The 20,994-nt window shown below is 38.5% G+C and overlaps 1 protein-coding gene across 1 annotated transcript in view; it reads right to left on the bottom strand.

Moving 5' to 3' along the window:
- Positions 1-20,994, bottom strand: part of LOC122077816 (transcription initiation factor TFIID subunit 1) — a 60,759-nt gene that overhangs the window by 17,401 nt on the left and 22,364 nt on the right. The window contains exons 7-14 of the mRNA XM_042643712.1: positions 20,531-20,693; positions 19,157-20,252; positions 11,320-11,522; positions 9,828-10,065; positions 4,341-4,677; positions 2,950-3,159; positions 2,470-2,562; positions 555-761 (exon numbers count right to left, since the gene is read on the bottom strand). Of these exons, the coding sequence (XP_042499646.1) occupies positions 555-761; positions 2,470-2,562; positions 2,950-3,159; positions 4,341-4,677; positions 9,828-10,065; positions 11,320-11,522; positions 19,157-20,252; positions 20,531-20,693 (2,547 nt within the window). The remainder of the gene's footprint in view (positions 1-554; positions 762-2,469; positions 2,563-2,949; positions 3,160-4,340; positions 4,678-9,827; positions 10,066-11,319; positions 11,523-19,156; positions 20,253-20,530; positions 20,694-20,994) is intronic.

Raw genomic sequence — 20,994 nt, 5'->3', positions numbered from 1 at the left:
ATTTAAATCCTTTTTTTTTCTTTTACTCCTATTGCATACCCAAAATGGGCTGAAACTTGACCAGTGATGTGGGTTCGAGATCCTCTATGACATGGACCCAGCCGTTTCTACCATTTCTCGTCTCATGGCAACTGGTGAACTTTACAGAGTTCACTCCGGTGAAGGTAACATTTCCCTATTTTTAATACCAAATTAGGCATCACTGTTTTCTAAATGTACTATATCATGGACACAAAAAAAAAAAATTTACACTCCTGTGGATCAATAAATATCAAAATGCGATTAGAAGGAGAGCCTAGGTCACATACCAATAAGAGGCAAAAAGAATAAGCTTGATTAACTCCAATAAATAATCAGCTATAAAAAGGGCCATTACCCAGTGCCGCTCTCATCTATGCAGGGTCCTGAGAGGGTACTCACCTCCGATCTTTTTTGTGCAATGTGGCTCTCAACACTTGAACCCAGACATTTTCCCTAGCATCTGGAACCTTTTACCATTGCCCCAAGCAATGGACCCTCATAAGCAATCAGCTATTTACAAAAATAAATTTTACCTGACTAATACATGCAACAAAATTGCTGCTTAGGTTCCAGGGAGTTATCTGAAGTTCCCTCTCGATATGGGATGCAGCAGCAAGAGCAATGGCTTCATCTGGAAGCTGGTTCATAGCAGAAGAAAGGCCAGACGGGTTTGTCAGCTTGCTTATTCCTAAACGTTTTAGCCGATGGAGACCAGCTAGCATGCTTTCGTAGGCACAAACCTGAAGATAGACAACATAAGGGCTCATACAGCAAACGAAATAGTGAGAAAAATAAATCCATCATGTCATCAATAAATTCAACTTCTCCAGCATCAGAGTGTAGAACCAAGTCCAATTAAAAAATTTGTGAATTTAAAACAGTCAGATGCATGGATTTAGGGGACAGTATCGGATCGGATCGGAGAGTATAGGTCAGTTTTTCCCTTGGTTTTTTTTTAAGAGTACATTTTTTACAGTTTTACCCCTGAAACGATACAGATAACCGATCCAGACCGTTCAAGGATCAGGGATCGGTCTCAGCCAATAACGATACGATACGGCCGATACCGATACGATAGCGATACTTGAAACGATGGTCAGATGACATAATTGTAACTTTGACAATGACAATGATTAAGTATTTTCCTGGTCTTGTCCACAAAATCCTCAAAATTTGACATAATTATTTACAACATATCCAATTAAACATCATATTTTTTTCTGTCTTAAATAACTTGAAATCAATTTTATCCTTTACTTCTCTGTATTTATTTAGAACTCTGTATTGGTGCTCTAGACACCTAACACACTTTAAGAATATGATGAGAAATTTCATTAGTTCACTACTAAACTTATAAAAATTCTAATCCTGTAGTAAAAAGGAGAAAAGATCAACAAAACTTACAATATGAGAAAGAAAAAATTTGTTCACAAATTTAATGCATAAATACCAATTAATGGTAAAATATGTTTTGGTTTTAATCATGTGTTACATGAATGGAATTATGGAAAACATAATTGGCCAAAGTTTTCCTTCACCGGTGGGGGAGGAAGATTCCCCTCAGCACTGGCGATATAACCATGTGATGCGACTCTTTTGCCATCATCAACTCCCACCCCCTCTTGTTTGGGGCAAAACTGCCCCTCCCCACGGGCATTCGGTGGTACTGATGCCCATGGGTGAAGGGAAACTTGATCCAACAGAATTTATGTAGCTCACCCAATTAGTTGGTTTGAGCCTTTAAGGTTCTGTGAAGTTGAATAGAAATATAGCAGAATGTCAAAATCAATGAAAGCTGGTGAATTTCGAAATCTGAGTAGGTCATAGTGATCGGAACTCCATATCCATTGAATTGGTCATGTTTCAGCTTCCAAAAACCACACTACATGATTAAAAATGAGTACAATATTACACATAATTACATTAATGAGACTACATTTGAACTCCCAATGACAGTTCTGTAATTCTCTACCTACACAAACTTTTGAGTGGAACGGTATCTGGTGAAGCTAACCAAATTCACTCATCTATGCTCACATTCTAACTTAATTTTTCTTGGACAGCTGTTGTGACACCAAGGAGTGTAAATTTTATTTTTAAGAATATACAATGACAAAAAAATAAAAGAAGAAGAAGAAGAAGAAGGGAGTAATGAAGAGAATCAGTGAAAGAAAAAATTTCTTAGCGAGTAAGAAAATGAAGGTTCTTGTATCGTGAAGAATATTCACATTGACATACAAAGTTACCCATCAATTGCCTTATTATCCATTAAAAAACATAAACTCCCCAGTATCAGTACATTCATTTATCCAGGTGGATAAACCCTTAAAAGTGCTTAAAGACTTCTAAACAGCAATCATGAATGTCTCAAGAAAATCATCCAGTGGTTAACAGCTAAATCTTTTGCATTAAAAAAAACACAGGGCAATGCCATGAAGTAAAACTTACATTCTCAGGTGTAACCATCCTTCTGAGCTCTTCTTCCAATGGAATGCGGAAATTGCGTCTCATAACCCAAAACAAGTGTCCACCAGGTCTCCTCTGATGGATCCCATATGCCAAAAAGGCTTGAGCATCAGTACAGTAGAGCGAGCAGTAAATATTGAAATATAATCAGGAAGTAGCTCTGTGCTCATAAGACAAAATGTGGAAATTATCCCCAGGTGATGACGAATCATGTTGGGAAGCCCAACCAGAATTTAAGCCAGCTACAGGTTTTGATCCAAAAAAAAATATGGGGGGGGGGGTGTTCAAAGCAAGTTTGAGACATGTTCAGAAAGCCTATCCTGGACTTAAAGAGGATTAAAACTTGATCAAGATGGGCCACGGTAGGCAGTTTGAGTAGAGAGTTGTCACCATTGTGCAAGCATGCATATCAACAAACAAATTGCTGCAGTGATTCGGTGAAAAGGAACAATACAAGAGTACCTGCAAATCTGCACAGTGCTTCAACCGTTTCCGTAGAAAGGATTCTGACAGATTTGGGAATTGTGCAGACAATTCATCAGCTCGAACACAAGGAAGCAAGCCACGTTTTTCATTGGCACAGAACTCACGGTAAATATACACCAATAGTCTGTTCCCTATATATGTCTGAAGACCTTTTGATCCCGGAGAAGTTACTTCCATGTGAGGCTCCTGAGAAAAGCATGGTCTAGAACAGTTTAAACAATGTCTTTTGGAAAATGTTTCTCAATAAAAAACTGTTTGGAAAAAATTAAGACTTCACATAAGAAAATTCACAGAATTATTTTATCACGATATCAAAAAAAAATCTATGCATTAGAATTATAATTACTCCTTGCCACAAGTTAGGGTCCTAAGTCCTAACATCTTTTCAACGGAAAAGAAATCATAGGTGAGAGAGGAGGATCACTTTGCATAGAATAATGTATTCAAGTTTGACCATATTCTTTCAACTACATACATCAGTAAATCCAACATCTAAAGATCAGTTTTAATTTTGAAGATTGTCAAAAAGATATTTATTCTCCAATAGGAACCTAAAGTGCATAAAACTATAAAAATAACCAAGCACCTAAAAAGGATGTCAAATGTTAGTTGTAGGGTATGCCGAAAAAGAAAAAAAAAACCCTAAAGACTGGATTAACTCTTTGTTTTGCCCCCTTTCGCAAGTAAATCATATGTTGCAATGTAAGAGAATAAATATCAAAACAAGTGAAGGTGATTTTCTAAAGGGGAACAAGTGTGCGGTAATTTTTGCAATTAACAAAACTGCAATCACTGATTGCAAAATTATTCAGGTTTTGCTCAACCTTTACACAGAGTTTCCCATAGCAATAAATTATCAGCTATTTCACCACAAAATAAAAAAGAGATTGAATTTGTTTTCAAGAATCTCTTTTACTTTTAAAAAAAAAAATAAGGATTGGTTAGCATTGCCTGCAATGGAGCAGATTTCATTTGAAAGAAGAATCATGCAGAACATGCCTTGTAATATTTGGTGAAAAATCCAAATGACAAGGCTTAAACAAATAAAGGAGCGTAACCCAGTGCAAGTCCCGTTTTCCAAGGAGAGGTGAACTGGAATCAGTCCTACCCTCTGGCAATTTTGGATGAAGTGGCCAACCTTAGACTTCAACCTGGATTTTCAAGCGCTCAGCCTGAGCATTTTACCAGCGCACCAAGCAATGGCCACTAACAAGGGTAAAAAAAAAACAAACAAACAACTTATGCATAGATAGGGGAATTTTCATGTGAAATCTAATGATAAAAAGTAAAAAAATGAATTCAGGGCATGCATTTAGTATTTGTTTCTGCTGGGGTATCTAAAGAACTAAAAACATGAAATAACCAACCTGTTGTCCAACAACATCTATTCTGTCAATGCGCCTGAGAGAAAGCTTTCCCTTTGCAGAACGAACCAACAAATAGTCAGTCGATGCCAATTTATGGGGAAATATGGGTGCCCTATACATGTTGGTTTCAAGAGATGACTGGCAATATCCATGTTTGATATCTCCAAGGAAGGGAGATTTTTCAGCAGGATCAAGTGTGAGGGCAGTGCCTAGACTGTCAGTTGCATGGCGCAATGAGGATGCAGTTTGGTCGCCTGGGGCTGATTTTTGATAATAAGTGCACAATCGTGCGCCCATCCCAACATTGCCTAACAATAAAGGTCTTTCTTCACAATACCTGCAACATCACAGAAAACCCAAGAATTAGATAACATACCATGAGGAAGCCAATAAGACACCATAATATAAATAACTTATTAGCAGAATAACCAAATAAATTTAATCTAGCAGAGTACTCAACATCCTAATTCTCACCTCACAAGCAGAGTAGTATTCTTTCTTTCCAAGGAAGCCTTTAAATGCAAAAGATTACAAAAGAAGAAATATGAGAGGTTCACTCAACATGGAGTAGCACTATATGAAGTAGTATGAGATCATGAGAAGCACTCAAACAGCAATCTATTTTGTGAATGGTATGCTTAGCTGAGTTACTAGTACTTTGTTAATTTGGTATTTAATAGAAACCAGTAGGCTAGGGTAAATTGGTTAACAATCTTTATTATTATTACCAACAGATATTAGGTTGGATTCTGTGTTAAGTGGTAATAGGGAGTCTTTTGGTTAGTTAATTCTTAATCTGCTTTCGATTAAAGATGAATGAAAAAATCTTCTTTATTCTTGCAAGATGTTGGATGCCGCTGATTCTTTACAATTTACTTCCAATCATCACAGTTCTTGAGGTATTACACATGAGCTTATACAACCGCAAGCCACCTACTGTTGAACCATCCGAATCTAGGTCGCTCCACCCTTTACTTCCCAAAGGAATTGAATAAGCTAAGAACATTTTCTACATCACCCCAAACCAAGGATTAAAGTATCGGTATCGCCGTATCAGTCGTAGTATCGGTCAGCCAAAATTAAGATGCTCTTTTTTGGGTGAATAAATAATTCATTACCAAGAAGAAAGGGAAAACTTACAGCCCTTAGAAAAGGGAGGAAAGAAAAGAGAAAAACCCAGCTCAAGGGGGGGCATTCCTGATGATGGAGCTAGGCAGCTCCTAGGAATTTACAACATGACAGTTCCTAGTGGAAGGATTACACGAGGAGGAAATCAAAGAGATCTTTGCTTTGACATCGAAGGAGATGAAACACCAAATCTTATCCAAAGAGCGAGAGTTGGAGGTCCATTTCCTATGATTTCTTTCCATCCAGATATGATTGATTGTTGCACAGAAGGCGAGCTTTTCCACTAGGTCACAAATAGACTTGCCTCAGAAGGTCATGTCCATCCAGATCCATTCTCTATGAAGAGGGAGGATTCTTCTTGTAACAGGCCAACATTTGGCAAGAATCATTTTCCAAATGGATTTGGAGACCGTACAAGCGGAAGAAGAGGTGGTCCACAGATTCCAGCTCACTCCCACAAAGAATGCACATCGGATCAGCCAGGATGCCTCTTTGGATGAGGAAACTATGTGTAGGCAAGGAGTTGGTGAATACTCTCTAGGCCATGAAGCTATGACGGGGAATGTGATGCAGAAACCAAATGAGGTTGTGCTAAGGAGTGGCTGGACCATAAATCCTAACAAAATCCCAATCAGCCTTGGCGTAGAAGATCTTGGAAGAAGAGGACATCCAAAGAGTAGAGTCATGTCTTTCTAGGAGTCTGAGATGACCAGCAGGGAGTTCCAAATATCAGCAAGCTGGCTCGAGGGAAGAGCTGGGGGAGACCAAAAACCAGAAGATATAATGTCTGCTACCAGGGCGAGCTTGGGCAATCCAGAGTTATATATGTTCCTGGATGTTCCTGGCGCTAATAGCATGATAGAGAACTCCTTTAGGGTGCCATGGATCAAGCTAGAGAAAGGTAGACAGCCCATTACCGACTAAGGAGAGCTGGGGGCTGGTGGCCATGATCTTACGCCAAGCCCAAGAAGCATCAACCCGGGTTTTCACTATCCAAAAGGAGTCATTCCTAAGGAGGTTCGAGTACACCCACTTGACCCATATATTGTCCTTCTTGGAGATAATCCAAGCCAGCTTAATGATTCCAGCAGAGTTCACCTCTTTGATCCATCTTAGTAGGCCTAAAACCCTACATTTTTGGGAAGGCAAATAGCAGCCCAACTGGCAGAGCGAAGGAATCTTATACACTCACTTCCTTTCCCCAAGAAAGAAGCAAAAATGGACTCAAGCTTGGAGATGATGGATTCTGGCAATCTGAATGTACCCGACCAATATATGTAAGAAGCTTGTACGCTAGATCTGATGAGCTCTAATCGACCAGCAAAAGAAAAAACCTTCCTTTCTAGAGCTAAAGGCGCTTCCTAATGAGGTCAAGTATAGGGGTGTTTTTGATAGGTCAAAATTAAGATACTTATCAGAGGGTATCGTATCGGAAATACGCACATAAATGGATAGGAAACACTTTGTTATACACTTTTGCATAAATAAATAGTTAAAAAAAAAACAATATATAACATGTATTATGCATAAACACTAAATTGAAATATCGCACTAAGAATTCAAGGTGTGTAGTTGTCCCATAAATGTAAAATCCTTGTTACCAACCTTGATTTCCACTTTAGTTAGAGAGAAAAATGGCTAGCAACATCTTTGGAACAAAAACGCCTCGAAAAATCGTGTTTTTTGGAAAAATGACCCATCTTGACCGATACATACTGATACGGTACGATACATACCGAAACATACATTTCTCCTCGATTTGTAATTTTTCATAGAGTATTGGTACGTATCGGTGGCGTATCGGTATGTTTCATAGAATACATATCGATACAAAAGGATTTTAAAAATTCCATGTATCGTATCGGTAAGGTCCATACGCTACGATACGTACCGATACTTTAAACCATGCCCCAAACCACAAACTCAATAACCTTCCCAAACTAATCAAGAACCAAGAAGCCACCAAATCATCCTGGAAGATAACATACAACAACAACAAAGCCTTTTCCCAACATATTGTCAAAATATGTAACCAATATGCAATGGGAGCATATTCGAGTTTTTCCGCTCTACCAACTCTAATTAGTAGAGTCAATTAGAGGGGGGCATTATTGTACTTTTGTCTCTTATTTCTTTATAAAATAGACAGCTTGTGGTGGAGATTATTCCATCCAAGCATTCAGCCCTAAACACTACTGTTAACACAGTATCAGAGCCACAAACCTGATCTAGGTTTCCAGCTTCTCCTTTTCCTCTCTCTCTTCTATCGCAAACCCTAAACCCCTTCTTCTTCATCTTCTTCCTTCTTCCTTTGTCCTTCTAAACCCTAAAAAGGCAGCATTAATGAGGTGATTCTTGTGAATCTAGTTTCTGCCCCATCTCTCACCTTAATGAGATGGAAAACCAAAACCCTGCAAAATCGATATGAGGGTTATCCCTATATCTACGATTTTTTATTCTTGTCTGGAGATTGAGTCTACCTCAAACGTTGGAGATCAACCCTTCTCTTGTTCAAGATCAGGTACTACATCAGTGGGAAGCACCTATCAGACCTGCAAGATTGAAGAAGACTCCACCCAATCTGCGATTTCAAGATTTTGAGTTCCTCAGAACCCTGACTCCATTGATTTCCCCTTGTCCTTTTTCAGATCAAGAAGATATTTGGAGGAGATACTAATCACCCCCAAAGAGGAGTTCGAACTTACCTGTGCCCTATTTGCCAAGGATTTTGTGGGTGATCTGCATAATCTCCAGGTTTTTAGGGTTTTCTCCCAAACCCTTAACTGATCGATTTCTACCATCCCTCATCAGAAGGATCTAAATTTTTAAGGAGTTTCTTATCATCTCTACTGGAGAACTCGACCCAAGCCTGAGCTGTTTCTAACAGCTGGTTTTGGAGATATTGAAATTCTCCTCAATACACTATATACTTTGTCTTCATTCTACTTATCTTAAGAAAATCCTAAACAGGCTCACTAGGATGTTGCATGTCTTATTCTAAGGTAGCTTAAAGGGGCTCCTAGGAAAGGACTTGTCTATCGACACTATGGTCGCACAGCTACTGTAAGTTATTCTGATGTTGATTGCGCTGGTATTATCGATGATAGCAGATCAACCACTAGATATTGCACTTTTGTTAGTGGTAACCTTGTGCTATGGAGATAATAGAGAAAAATGTTACAAATAGAAATCAAAGCAAGGTGGATGAAGTGGATAGTTGTTCAATATTCCAATAAAAGGAAAAGGACAACTCAGGACAGCTATAAGACTAGTAATGATCTATGGAGCTGAATGTTGGGCAGTGAAGATACAACCAAAAAATGAATTAAATGTAGCAGTAATGAGGATGTTGAGATGTATAACTGGGTAAGTAGTGCGTACAAAGATAAAATAAAAAATGAAATACATTCAAGTTAATTCAGGAGTAGCTCAGGTAGATGAGATAGATGATAAGCTGAGAGATAGCTGTTCAAGGTGTCATGGACACGCAACAAAGATTTCTGAATGCATTGGTAAAGAATGATGTGATTCAGACTGGAGGAGCTATAAGCCTATAAGAGCACGGTATAAGCCCAAAATGACTTGGGGATAATTAGTGATATTAGACACGACATCTAGTATGTACAAATAGAGTTGAATGGAAAAACAGGGCCTGTGTAGCCAACCCCGTTAAGTTGGGATAAGGTTTAGCCTTAGTTGAGTTGAGTAGAGGACTCTAATAAATTTTGGACCGGAAGCATATGTTTACATAACCAGCAAACCTTTAACCTCATGTTTCACCATCCTAACCTTGAATTCTTCCATCACACCCCACCTTTCAAATTTGGTTTGTGAAAAAATTAAACAGAATCTCAAATTAAAATAAATAAATATAAAAAATAAAAAATAAAAAAAGAATCCCTAGTCTAAAGATTTAGGTTGAGAAAGAAGTGGTGGAGCAAACCTTATGAATTTTAAATGGTTAACATAATGGAAGGACATATTGGCATGACTTGAATGAAAGATTAATATTTAAGAATCTTGGAAGTTACCATAAGGATTTCAAACCAATTCAGCTTACAAGAAGCAAACTCTTCGTTGAACGGTAAAAGGATGAATAAAGAACTAACTTACTAGAATTTGTTAATTACACAGTAGTAAAAAAATAAATTGTTATTAAGAAAATTTTATAGACAAACAATGTAGAGGATAGATAATACAAACGGAATAAGATTTAGAATTCATCAGGACATCCATATTGACTAACCAATACAACACAACTCTTAGACAAATATTTCCCTATTTTTAACAAATTAACCAATCCATCATTCCTTGCGTACATCCAAAAGTACATAACAGAAATTCAAAAGCATTACTTACTCCATCAGAAAGACATGACCATCTTTCACAGAGAGCTCTGATTTCTTCTTAAATGCTCCAGGGGGACGCAGAGACTTATTTTCACCAGGCAACTTTTGGGCCCTTGGCCACAAATGTATTTTTGTGCGCACAAGATGGAGGATAGAATTTGGTCGAACATTTTGCATGGCAAGAGATTTATCATCTTCTAGTTCCCTTCCTGAATAAAATATTTTTACCTTTTCCATTGGTTTGAAATCTGAAAAAACATGATAGACAATATAAGTTTTCTTATCCATAATCAAAACAAAAATAGTTCCCATTCTAACAACAATATTGGAAAAAATAGAGAGTTGTACAATATAAAACTAGTAAACCAGCTCAGACTGTACAAAATTCCTTTTTAAGGGATAAACATGAAGAGCCTATCAATAGATAAGAAGCGCAGCATAGGAGGGGCATAGAGAGAGAAGTGTAGAACCTTTAGCAAAAAAACTATGGTTTAGCTAAACCAGGTTAGCGACAGAATATTAAGGAAGACATGATCAAAGGCTTTGGACAATTGAAGATGGTTGAACAACTTATGAGAGGGTTTTAATTGTGAAAACACTGCAGGTCAGAACTAGGATTTAGGAGTGATACGTGAATTGTGCCAACAAGTGCCATTTAATGACTGGAGAGAAGGTCAAGACATGTGGCAAGAGGAGATTAGAGGTCTGCTAGGTTTTGACCTGGAAGATCAGAACCTGTGAGGCTTCACAATCAAGAATTCTTCAGCATCCATTGCGGGCTGTGAGCTAGTTTACACCTTTTGGACTTTGGGTTAGTTAATAAAAAGCAAGTGGATGAACTGGGTTGAACTTACCCAGGGGGGGGGGGGGGGAGAGGGAGGAGGTAACTAATGTGAAACAGGTAAGTCATAAATGAGTGCAAAATTGGTGATCGAAATGAAAAAGGGGAAGTTAAGATTTAAGTTGCAGAAACTTGTGAAACTTGAAAGCATAAAAGGACGAAGAGCATATGCAATCACAGTTCACGCATAAGCTGCTGGACTTTGTCTTTCTAATAAAGCTCCGAAGAGGAATACACAAGTAAGTAGGCTAAACCTGATCAGCCTCAATTTTACTCTCCCACTTGGTTTCCAACATAAACAGTAAAAAATACTTAATGCCCTCATTTTAATTCCTGCTGACTCAGAAACACTACTTTGACCCCCCCCCCAAAAAAAAAAAAAATTGGCTCAACCACTTAACCAATTCTACATAATCACAAAAGTGCCACTAAATGACTGATCACCTATTGAATTATAAAGTTCACAGCACTCAAACGAATAACAAATTTTAATGGAATAATTAAGGGCAATCCAACAAATGTATGCTCCCATCAGTTAGGAAAACACCCACTTGAACATACATCACAATGGTTCCAAATAAGCACATTGGGATTAAAACTAGGGCATGGAACCCTTATTCATAGACTTTAATGGGCTGCCCAACATCAGAGTGAGACTTGCCTAATTTTTTTGATGCTTTTGCCTTGACAGAAGAGATTGTCTCCTCCACATCCACATGTAGTTTAGTTCCCTTTCCTCCCATGCTCTTCAATATTATTTTCATTGGTCCCTGCATAGAGAGTTTGCCTTGTTCTTTGGCTGCCACTTCATTGTCATGTGGGTACCAGAGAGCCTTCGGTCTATGAAAATTAGCAATATCTTTGCTGCAAAACAGGATACATTAGAATCCATGGTTGGCATCCCCCCAAGCAGGGGGTAAGAATGTAGACCAAAACTTAATGGCCTAAATGCACATAAATATGAAGCAGATACTCCAATGGCATAAATTTAATATATAGAATTCATAACAAGACTGTATTTAAGAATATCAAAAACAAAAACACCAACTAATGCTTAAAGATTTGATTCAAAAAAATAATAATAATAATGCTTAAAGATAAGATGCAACTTTTTGACACTAACAAAATACTGTTATGCAAACAGATTTAGGACTTGGCCAAAGAAAAAGACAAGAAATTACAGTTGCACGGTAGAAGTATAAACTATTTCAATTTCCAACGCGTGTGGTGTACTCAGTAAATCAGGGCTTTATAATGTACCAGAATATCTGTATTAAAAACTAGGTGCCTTCCATTGCTTCACATGTAAGAATCTTAAATTTAGATCTATGTATCACCTTTGTAATAGAAAGCATGGATCCCAAAAAAAAAAACCTTAAATCATTAAAAATCATAAGGAATTACAGATGTTAGGCTCCATGTTTAGCTGCTTCCTGTTACCCCACAGTTTTTCTTGTTTTCCCAATCACCATCAAAAACAATTAATTCACTGCGAGGGGCAGAACTCATGTATTTGACACAGTATTTGAAAAAAATGAAGGATTGGTTTGGAGGACCATCTGAAAAGTAGGAAACCAAGGAAGTAAATAAGCCCTTCATATAATTGGGGCTAATAAAATCATCGGGTCTAAAGGACACTTCATGGCTCTTTGTAGACATTGAGATGCAAAACTAGGGCTGATGAAACCTTAATTAATCACTTGGAGAATTAGGGAGAATATGCTTGCTGGAAACAAGGGTTAGAAACAAAGAAAATTAAAAACTCAAAAACCACCAGCCCAATTGGTTTGAAACTCAGGTCGAGTAGGCCCAGGTATCAGACCTGTCAATAAGGAGCGTAATGATTTTCACCATGGGCGGTGGGTGGGGTCAGTTAAAGGTAGATCATCCTAAAATGCAAAAGCACATGTCATAGAAGAGGCTTTAAAGACCTCGATTGAATCAGAGGTATCTTCTTCCTTCTTACTTAATCCAAAGATCTATCATGAACCGAAGCCAGAAGTAGTTGCTTTCTTCTAATCAAGCAAGGGAAGTTTTTTCTTTTCCAACCGAGGATTAAAATGACATAGTAAGGGGAGGACAAGCTCTTACAATAAAAAGAAGAGGGTAGGTCTACAATCAGAACTGTTAACATTTCACAAAAACTTCTCTCCCCCCAAGATGGATGAGATTGGAAGGTCATGGACTGGTAAGAAAAACTAACAGAAACAGGCAGCAATGTAAATAATCAGTAAATGTCAATCAGAAAGACTAGGAGCATAATTGGGTAAGCTTATTGGGCTTCTAATTTTGGGCTTCCTGAAGTCAGCTTCTCAAGTTTTAAAACAAAAATTATCCAAATCGTTTGGAATCTTTAAAGCTTGAAATGCGAGAAGGAAGACCGTTTCAGGTGGCTTCTCAGTTCTCGGGCTTGTCCTGTAAAGATTCAAAATGTTAAATTTCATAGGAAGATATGAAACAAAAAGCAATGAGAGAAAAATCACCCCAAAACAGGTTGTCGCATGGACTTATTAGGTGATAAGAGACATTAGAAAATTGGGAGAAGTTGAGGAACCAACTACTAGATTTCAGAAGCAGAAAAACCAGCAAAGAAACAGCACCAGCCGGCCAGACAAACCTAACCTGGGAGAATAATCTTGCACCAAGCCAAACACTGAACCAATATGCTCAACATCTCAGTAATCTTCAAAGTGTAATCTACTGTGAGCTATTACAACATATTTATAGACTACCCTTGACCCTCCCCATTATACTATAACTCAAATTAGAGGGCAACAAGAAATCAAGAATATAAAACTATTTTAGAAACCAAATTAGAGCTCCTCATAATAATAGGACAAATTCATTCCTGGACTTAGACTGAACACTCCACATGGGCTAAAATAATAAATTCAACAATAAACACCCCAATGCCCCTATAACCCATGTACAGAAAGTTGAACCAACCAAAACCTGTGAAGAAGAAGAAGCAAAACCGAGAGAGAGAGATCTAACCCACGATAGTTTAATGTCATTGGCTATTGTGGTGCTCACCTTTATTTATAATCCAATAAGTAGAGTCTAGGTAGGAAACTTACTAAGACTCAAACACCTAATTACAACCTAATACGGAAACCAGAAACAACTCTTAACTCTTAAGACTTAACTCATAGCACGATGGGCACACTCCCCCTATCATGAATACTCTTTAACACTCCCCTCAAGCTGGAGTATATATATATAGCAACAGAAGCTCCAGCTTGGAGCAACAAGAATTCCAATGAGCACAAAGAGAACTCCAATCAACCATCATAAAGACATTAGCAATATCAGCTCAAGCACATCAAACATCAGTAGATTAAGAAACATCATGTCGAATAAACCAAGCAAAACCATCAGCAACGAACAGCAGCAACACCAAAAGCCCTTCCCAAAGAAGGCACACTCCAACAGAAGTGTAGCATCCAACAAATAAACCAAAAAACCTTCCCAAAGAAGGCACTCCAACAAAATTGTAGCATCCAACAGCTACGTTAAAAGACCTTCCCAAAGAAGTCAATGCAACAAAAGTTTAGCATCAAGTTAACCAAACCGCATCAGGTTGTTGAATATACCAAATAGCATCAAGTCGCTAAATATAACCATCTTTAAAAGATAAAATTGTTGCTTGGAGACCACCCTATCTGCTGGTCTTTTGTCTGCCTTCCCAAGTCCGAAGGAGGTCTGGGTATGTGCAAGATCCATGAGGTCAACTCTACGGGTACCCTCAAGCTCATCTGGAAACTGGTCTCCAAGCAAAATAGCATTTGGGTTTCCTGGGTTTACTCTACCCTCCTTTGCAAAGACTCGCTTTGGTCTACATCCATTCCCTCAGAAGCCTCCCGGGTCTAGTGAAGCATCCTTAATCTGCACCCTGCCACGCTTTGTGCTATTAGATCATCCATCTTGGGTGGGTGGACATTCTACTTCTCTTTGCCTTGATAACTAACACCCTTCTATAATCCTTCTTTCTTCTGTTGGTGCCAGAGTAGTCTACTCCTCTAGTCTAGACAGAGATGCTCATGTCTCCATCATTGCAAATGATCTTTGGTCCCCTCCCCTCCCCTCCCTCTCAACAATCTTGTAGTCGATGATAAGGTTATCTGGGCCCCCTTGCCTTCGAGCATCTTTAGCTTCTCCTCTACTTGGGATTTCGTTCTCACTCGCAACCCCCTTGCCCCTGGCACAAGAAACATCATTTAGTTCAAAGACCACATCCCCCGTCATAATTCCACCGCCTGGAGACCCTCACCAACTACCTCCCACCCAACCCTTCCTCCTTTATCAACATATCTTGTCCCCCTCTCTTGTTGCCTATGTTGGAATGGCATGGAAGACGCCAACCATCTTTTTTTCAGTTGTCCCTTCTCTTCCACTATTTGGAAAGGAGTCCTTCGTTACTGTTGGCCTTGCCGGAGAAGAATCCTCTCTCATAGAGAATGGATTTGGGTTGATATGGCATATGTTGGATCCTCTATTTGCAATACAGCCGGAAAACTTGCCTTTTGCACTGCCATCAACCACATCTGGATGGAACGCAACCTTAGAAGATGGACCTCCAACTCTTGCTCTTTTGATAAGGTTTGGAATGCCATCTTTTTTATGTTAGTTCTAAGCTTCTTATGCTTCCCCATAAACTTTTAAAAGATAACCCAAGGAACAGACTCATTGTCGATTACTGGAGTCTATCCTCCCCCTTTCAGCATCCCACCCTCTCCCCCTTAGGGGTCTTTTGCCCTCTTGTTATTTTTCTTTTTTCCCCTCGGGGCATGTACTCCCCTGCTCCCTTTTTCTCTCCCTTGGTAATGAATTTATTACAATAACAACAATAATAACCTCATCCCAACTAAATGGGGATATGGGATCGTCTACATGGATCCGATATGAAAATAAGGAAATAAAGAAGCACAAAAGAGAGGTTAAAATGAGCAAAATGTAGATAAGAGGAGGTAAGCAGTAGTCAAAAACGCATCATGAGAACATCTCCTATATGGGGTCAGCAACATGTGTCATAGTCGGCTAATCTTCCACAATACTCTATCCATACTCATACTAGAATCGAGTCTTACCATATGCATATCTTTTTGTACCACTTTATCAATAGTCATATTAGGCCTGCCCCTATCTCTTCTAGCACCCTTTAACTGCATCTGATCACTCTTCCATATTGGAGCATCCATAGGTCTCTGTTGAGCATGGCCATACCACCTCACTCACGGAGTTTGTCCTAGATTGGTGCAACCCCCAAATCGTTTCTAATGCAATCAATCCTAACCCTTATCTCTCCTGGTCTTGCCGCACAACCCTCTCAACATTCTCATCTCTGTTACACTCAGTTTATTCAAATTACTCTTCTTGAGTGCCCAACACTTCACTCCATACCTCATAGTTGATCGTATATCTGTCATAGAATTTTTCCTTTAGTTTAATAGGCATTCTTTTGCCACATAACACTCCTGACGCACCTCACCATTTCATCCATCCCACTTTAATCATGTGAGCAACATCCTCCTCGATATCCCCCTTCTTTGTTAATAATGGACCCCAAGTATTTAAAACAATCACTCTGGGGTAGCTCCCGCTCCCAAAGTTTCACCACTCCCTCCCCTCCTCTAGATTGGCTTCAAGGGCACATCATACACTCTTGTCTTTGTTTTGCTTATCATAAAACTTCTTGATTCCAAACTTGATCGTCATAGCACCAGTTTAATATCAATCCCTTTTACTGTTTCATTTATCAAAATTATATCATCAGCAAACAACACACACCATGGAACTGAATCTTGGATATGCCTGGTTAAATCATCCATTATAAGTGCAAGGGAATAAGGACTTAGGGCCCGTTTGGTATCGTTTATGTTCCAGAAACGCCGTTTCGTGTCAAAAACGAAAATTTCAGTTTCTGTGTCGAAACGCAGTTTTTAAATGAAAAAATGGTGTTTCAAAATTTCAGATTTTTATCGGGAATATTTTTTTTTTTTTTTTTGTAAAATGGAACGAAACTAGGAAGCCAAGACTCCATTTTTGGAGTTCCGTCCAATCTCGTTTTTTCAGTTTTTTTTTTCAGTTTTTGTTCCAAAAAAACAGAAACGGACCATAAGTGCACCAAACAGAAGATTCCATTTTTTCGTTCCAATAGAACGAAAAAACTCCAGAAACGTTTTTTTAGAACAATACCAAACGGGCCCTTAGAGTTGATCCTTGGTGTAACCCAATTATAATTGGGAATTCATCACTTTGACTATGTTGATTTGACACTCATCACCACTCCCTCATACATGACCTTAATTATATCCACATAGTTATTCACACCCCTTCTCTTCTCTAGAACATGCCAAATGAGCTCACTCGATACTTTGCCATAGGCTTTCTCTGGGTCAATAAAGACCATATGGAGGTCCTTTTTGTGGGCTCTAAAAATTTCTATAAACCTCCTAAGGAGGTAAATAGCTTCTGTTGTGGATCTCCCTGGCATAAACCGGATTGGTTCTCTGTTACCTTGGTTTCCGCTCTTAGGTGGGCTTCAATAATATTTTCCTATAGTTTCATGGTATGACTCGTAACTTTAATACCTCTAGAGTTATTGCAATTCTGGATATCACATTTGTTTTTATAGATCGGAACTAGCGGAGATAATAAATCTCAAACTGATAATAATCTTAAATTGAGCAAATAATAACTCCAACTTCAATCGAGTAGATATTAACTTCAATCTCCCACGTAAGTAGCATTCAAAACAATCTCATAATAAAAAAATAAAAAAAAAACAAAAAACTTCTCCCAAAAAATCGGCCCCAAAAAACCTTCTACCAAATATCGATTCCAAGAACCCTAACAAATCGATTTTTGTCCAAAAACCTAACAAAATCAATTTTTTCACTAGTTTGATCTTCCTTCAATCTTCAGAGGAAATCGATCCAAAACCTTGGTAAGAAAAATCGATCCAAAGAATTATTGATCCAGCACACTAATCAATCCAAACAGCAGCCTTCCAATAAAAATTGATCCCAAATAATAAAAATAATAACAACAACAACAACAATAATAATGATAATGGATCCCAAGAAAATCAATTCCAACAACCAATTGATCACCCCCAAAATTTCAAATCAACCACCAGTAACAATCAAACCAAAAGAAAAGAGCTTGTTTGCATGTAGCAGTAATGAAACATTTAGGTATGACTTTCATCAAATATTCAAGGAAACCCTACTTCTTCTTCCCTTCTCTCTCTATGAACTGGGGTTTCACCATAAACTGTAGCACCTTGAAATGACTCTCAGACCAGTAATCATGGAGAGAATCAATTATTGACAACCTGCTATGATACCATGTGAAGAAAGTTGAACCAAACCCAAGAGAGATATCTAAACAGTTTCGTGTGATTGGCCATCGTGGTGCAGTGCTCACCTTTATTTACAATCCAATAAGTAGAGTCTTGGTAGGAAACCTACTAAGACTCAAAACACCTAATTACAACCTAATAGGGAAACCAAAAACAACTCTAACTTAAGACTCAAACTCATAGCACGATGTGGACACTCCCCCTATCGTGAACACTCCTTGACAACCCATAATGGTCATTACTTAAGGCCTAAGAAGGCTTAAATCTCTTAAATTGAGGCCCATAACCAACGCGAGCAAACCTGGCCTTTTATGATAATGGATATACCTACCACAATGCTTGTTAACCCCAAAGTGCACCACATTACTGCAAGAGACCAAGATGAATCATATGAAGGTATTCCCTGGTTTTCCAAAAGGATGAATATCTGAAGTTCACCAGTAATACCACATTCATTGCCATCAGTGCAGAGCAATTTGAACATTCTCTCCCATTGTGCTTGTTATGCAGCTATAACAAGGTGTTGTCCGAGGATCTAAAATCTAGATAAACAGCTGCCTGAAACAACCACTAACTGCTCAATTAGGAAGCTTCCATAAAAGGAAGACAGAGATCACATGGTAGTTTAATCGCCAGTCGGTGTATTGAACTCAAGAAAGTGAATCAGAATCCCAAGCATGGTTTCATGTTTAATCAAAAATTTCAAGTCTCAAGTGAAATATTATAGTTTCATGGGGGAACTCCACAACATTCCAGTAAGGTTCAAAATCCGGATTTCACAAACAGTCTCGCTCCGTATCAGTTGATACGACCAAGCCGGGCTGTTATGACCTGATACATGGCCAAAATGGCTGATACATGGCCAAACTGGCTGATACGAGCAGCAGCAACATCCACGACACCCACCACCCAGCAGCAGCCCACTACTGCCACTGTCTAGAAGGACCTTACCTCTTAATTCCCACCCTCCTTCCCTCTTATATTTAATTAAAATTTATTAGCCTCAATTGTCACATGGAAATTCCTTTATTCAAACATTTACCAACCATGTATTCGTATCAAAAGAAATGGAGTCCCAAAAATTAAAACAACAAGAGAGAAAGTCCTCTGAGGAAGGAGGAATACAGATGCTTACTTGCTCAACTTTGGCTTCATTGTTTGCAGTTTCAGGGCAGGTATTGAATGCAATACTTTGACACCATGGGCTGCACGTTTCTTCGAATGTGATTTTAACTGTTGAGAAGATTTCCTGTTTGAATAATACTTGTCATTAGATATATTGAATCGACCAACAGATGGCCCTCCTTGACTCTGTAGATCATAAGAATCCCCAACACCGGACTTTAGAGAACGGGTAATTATCATAGCCCCTGCATGAAAGCGAAGATGTCTACTATCTTTATTTTCTAAAATCTCAAAAAGCATTTGCTCATCTTGAAGATCAAGGATCAGTTTGGGCTTCAAAATAGATTCATCTTGTTCCCAAACGATGTTGTCTAACCAAGACCCCTCCAGCATATCCATGTTTTGCAAAGAAAGTTTGCTAAACCGGCTCATAGCATCACCTCTGAAGAGCTCTTCGGTTTCCTCCCTTACTTCGGAATTATCCATTTTCATACGAGATTCCAACCTCAATAGTTGTGGATGACAATTCCTTTCTGAGAATGGAAGTTCATTAAATTCTGAAGAATTTCTTGAGCCAAAAGGTTCCACAAGAACAGTACAGCTACGGAGGAAAAGATTGTGATCCCTCTCATCTGGCTCCTGGAGCTCTGGTCTCAAACTATGTGGCTTTTCCTTCAATTCTATTTCTGCACTTGTAAGAATTTCAGTGTCAGGTCCAGAGATTACACAACTCTCTGACTCATGACTCACTGTAGGAGAACTGTCCCAAATAATTCCATTTTCCCAGTCTAGCTGATCAAGAGGGTAGAACTTAGGGCAGGAGGATGACTGCCATTCTGCAGAAAGATCTACAGTTGCACACTCTTTCATTGGCTCTGCACTAAGACACGAGTCTTTCTTTCGTTCATTTAACTGTGTAGGTGTGGTGCCAACACCTTGCCAGAAACCAAATGCCGCAGATTCTGAATCACCTTCTGTAACAAGTATATTATCATCTTGATTCAGACTCACCTGTTTACTAGTTAACATACTCTGGCAAGAGCCCTTTAGGAAGTCCTCCTCATCTTCCTCCACAATATCAGAAGCATCCATAACCTCATGCCTCTCTGAAATCATTGAAGAAACACAATAGTCACCCAAATGAAAGCTCAAAACAATGGTAAGTCGGCAAAGAAAGTAATAAAATAATCAGCACAGAATCAAGTTAACTCAAAAATGCAGATCCTAAGCTGTCTTACAAAGACCATCATCAGAAGTTCTAGCATAAAGAATCCCAAAAGATAAAAACCCACCATGTCATTGCTGGAAAATTTGTACAACATACGAAAATGAAAAAATTTTTTAACTTCGAAATACAAGCTCTTGCCCATAAAATACCACATACCTTTCGGAATAGAATACCTATGGTCCCTCTTATCTTTCTTCAAAGGCTCATGAACACCAAAAATTTCAGAAAAACGTAATATCACCATCCCATCTTCTATACACAAGATAGGTAATGATGTCGAAGAAGTACCATCTAACGGCTCTTGCATGACTGGTTCATCCTAACAGATCATATGCAAGAACATCAGGGGCCACAGAAAGAAACGAAATAAAAGAGAGAGAGGGGAAAGCAAACTAGAATATAAGCACATTTTAAGTAGTTCCAATCACCAACAACAACAACAAACTTAGCCTTATCCCAACTTAATGGGGTCGGCTAAGTAGTTCTAATCACCACTCTTCATAAATGAAATAATGCAAGATCTTTATAAATCAAATAAGATAATTAATTTTGAGTACCGAACCTTTTTTTTTTTTTTTAATAAATAAAAAAATGGTTACCAAGAGAAAAAAAAAAAAGAA

This window comes from Macadamia integrifolia, chromosome 5 (assembly GCF_013358625.1).
Source record: "Macadamia integrifolia cultivar HAES 741 chromosome 5, SCU_Mint_v3, whole genome shotgun sequence".
Classification (NCBI taxonomy): Eukaryota; Viridiplantae; Streptophyta; class Magnoliopsida; order Proteales; family Proteaceae; genus Macadamia; species Macadamia integrifolia.
This window is presented reverse-complemented; position numbering and strand designations above follow the sequence as displayed.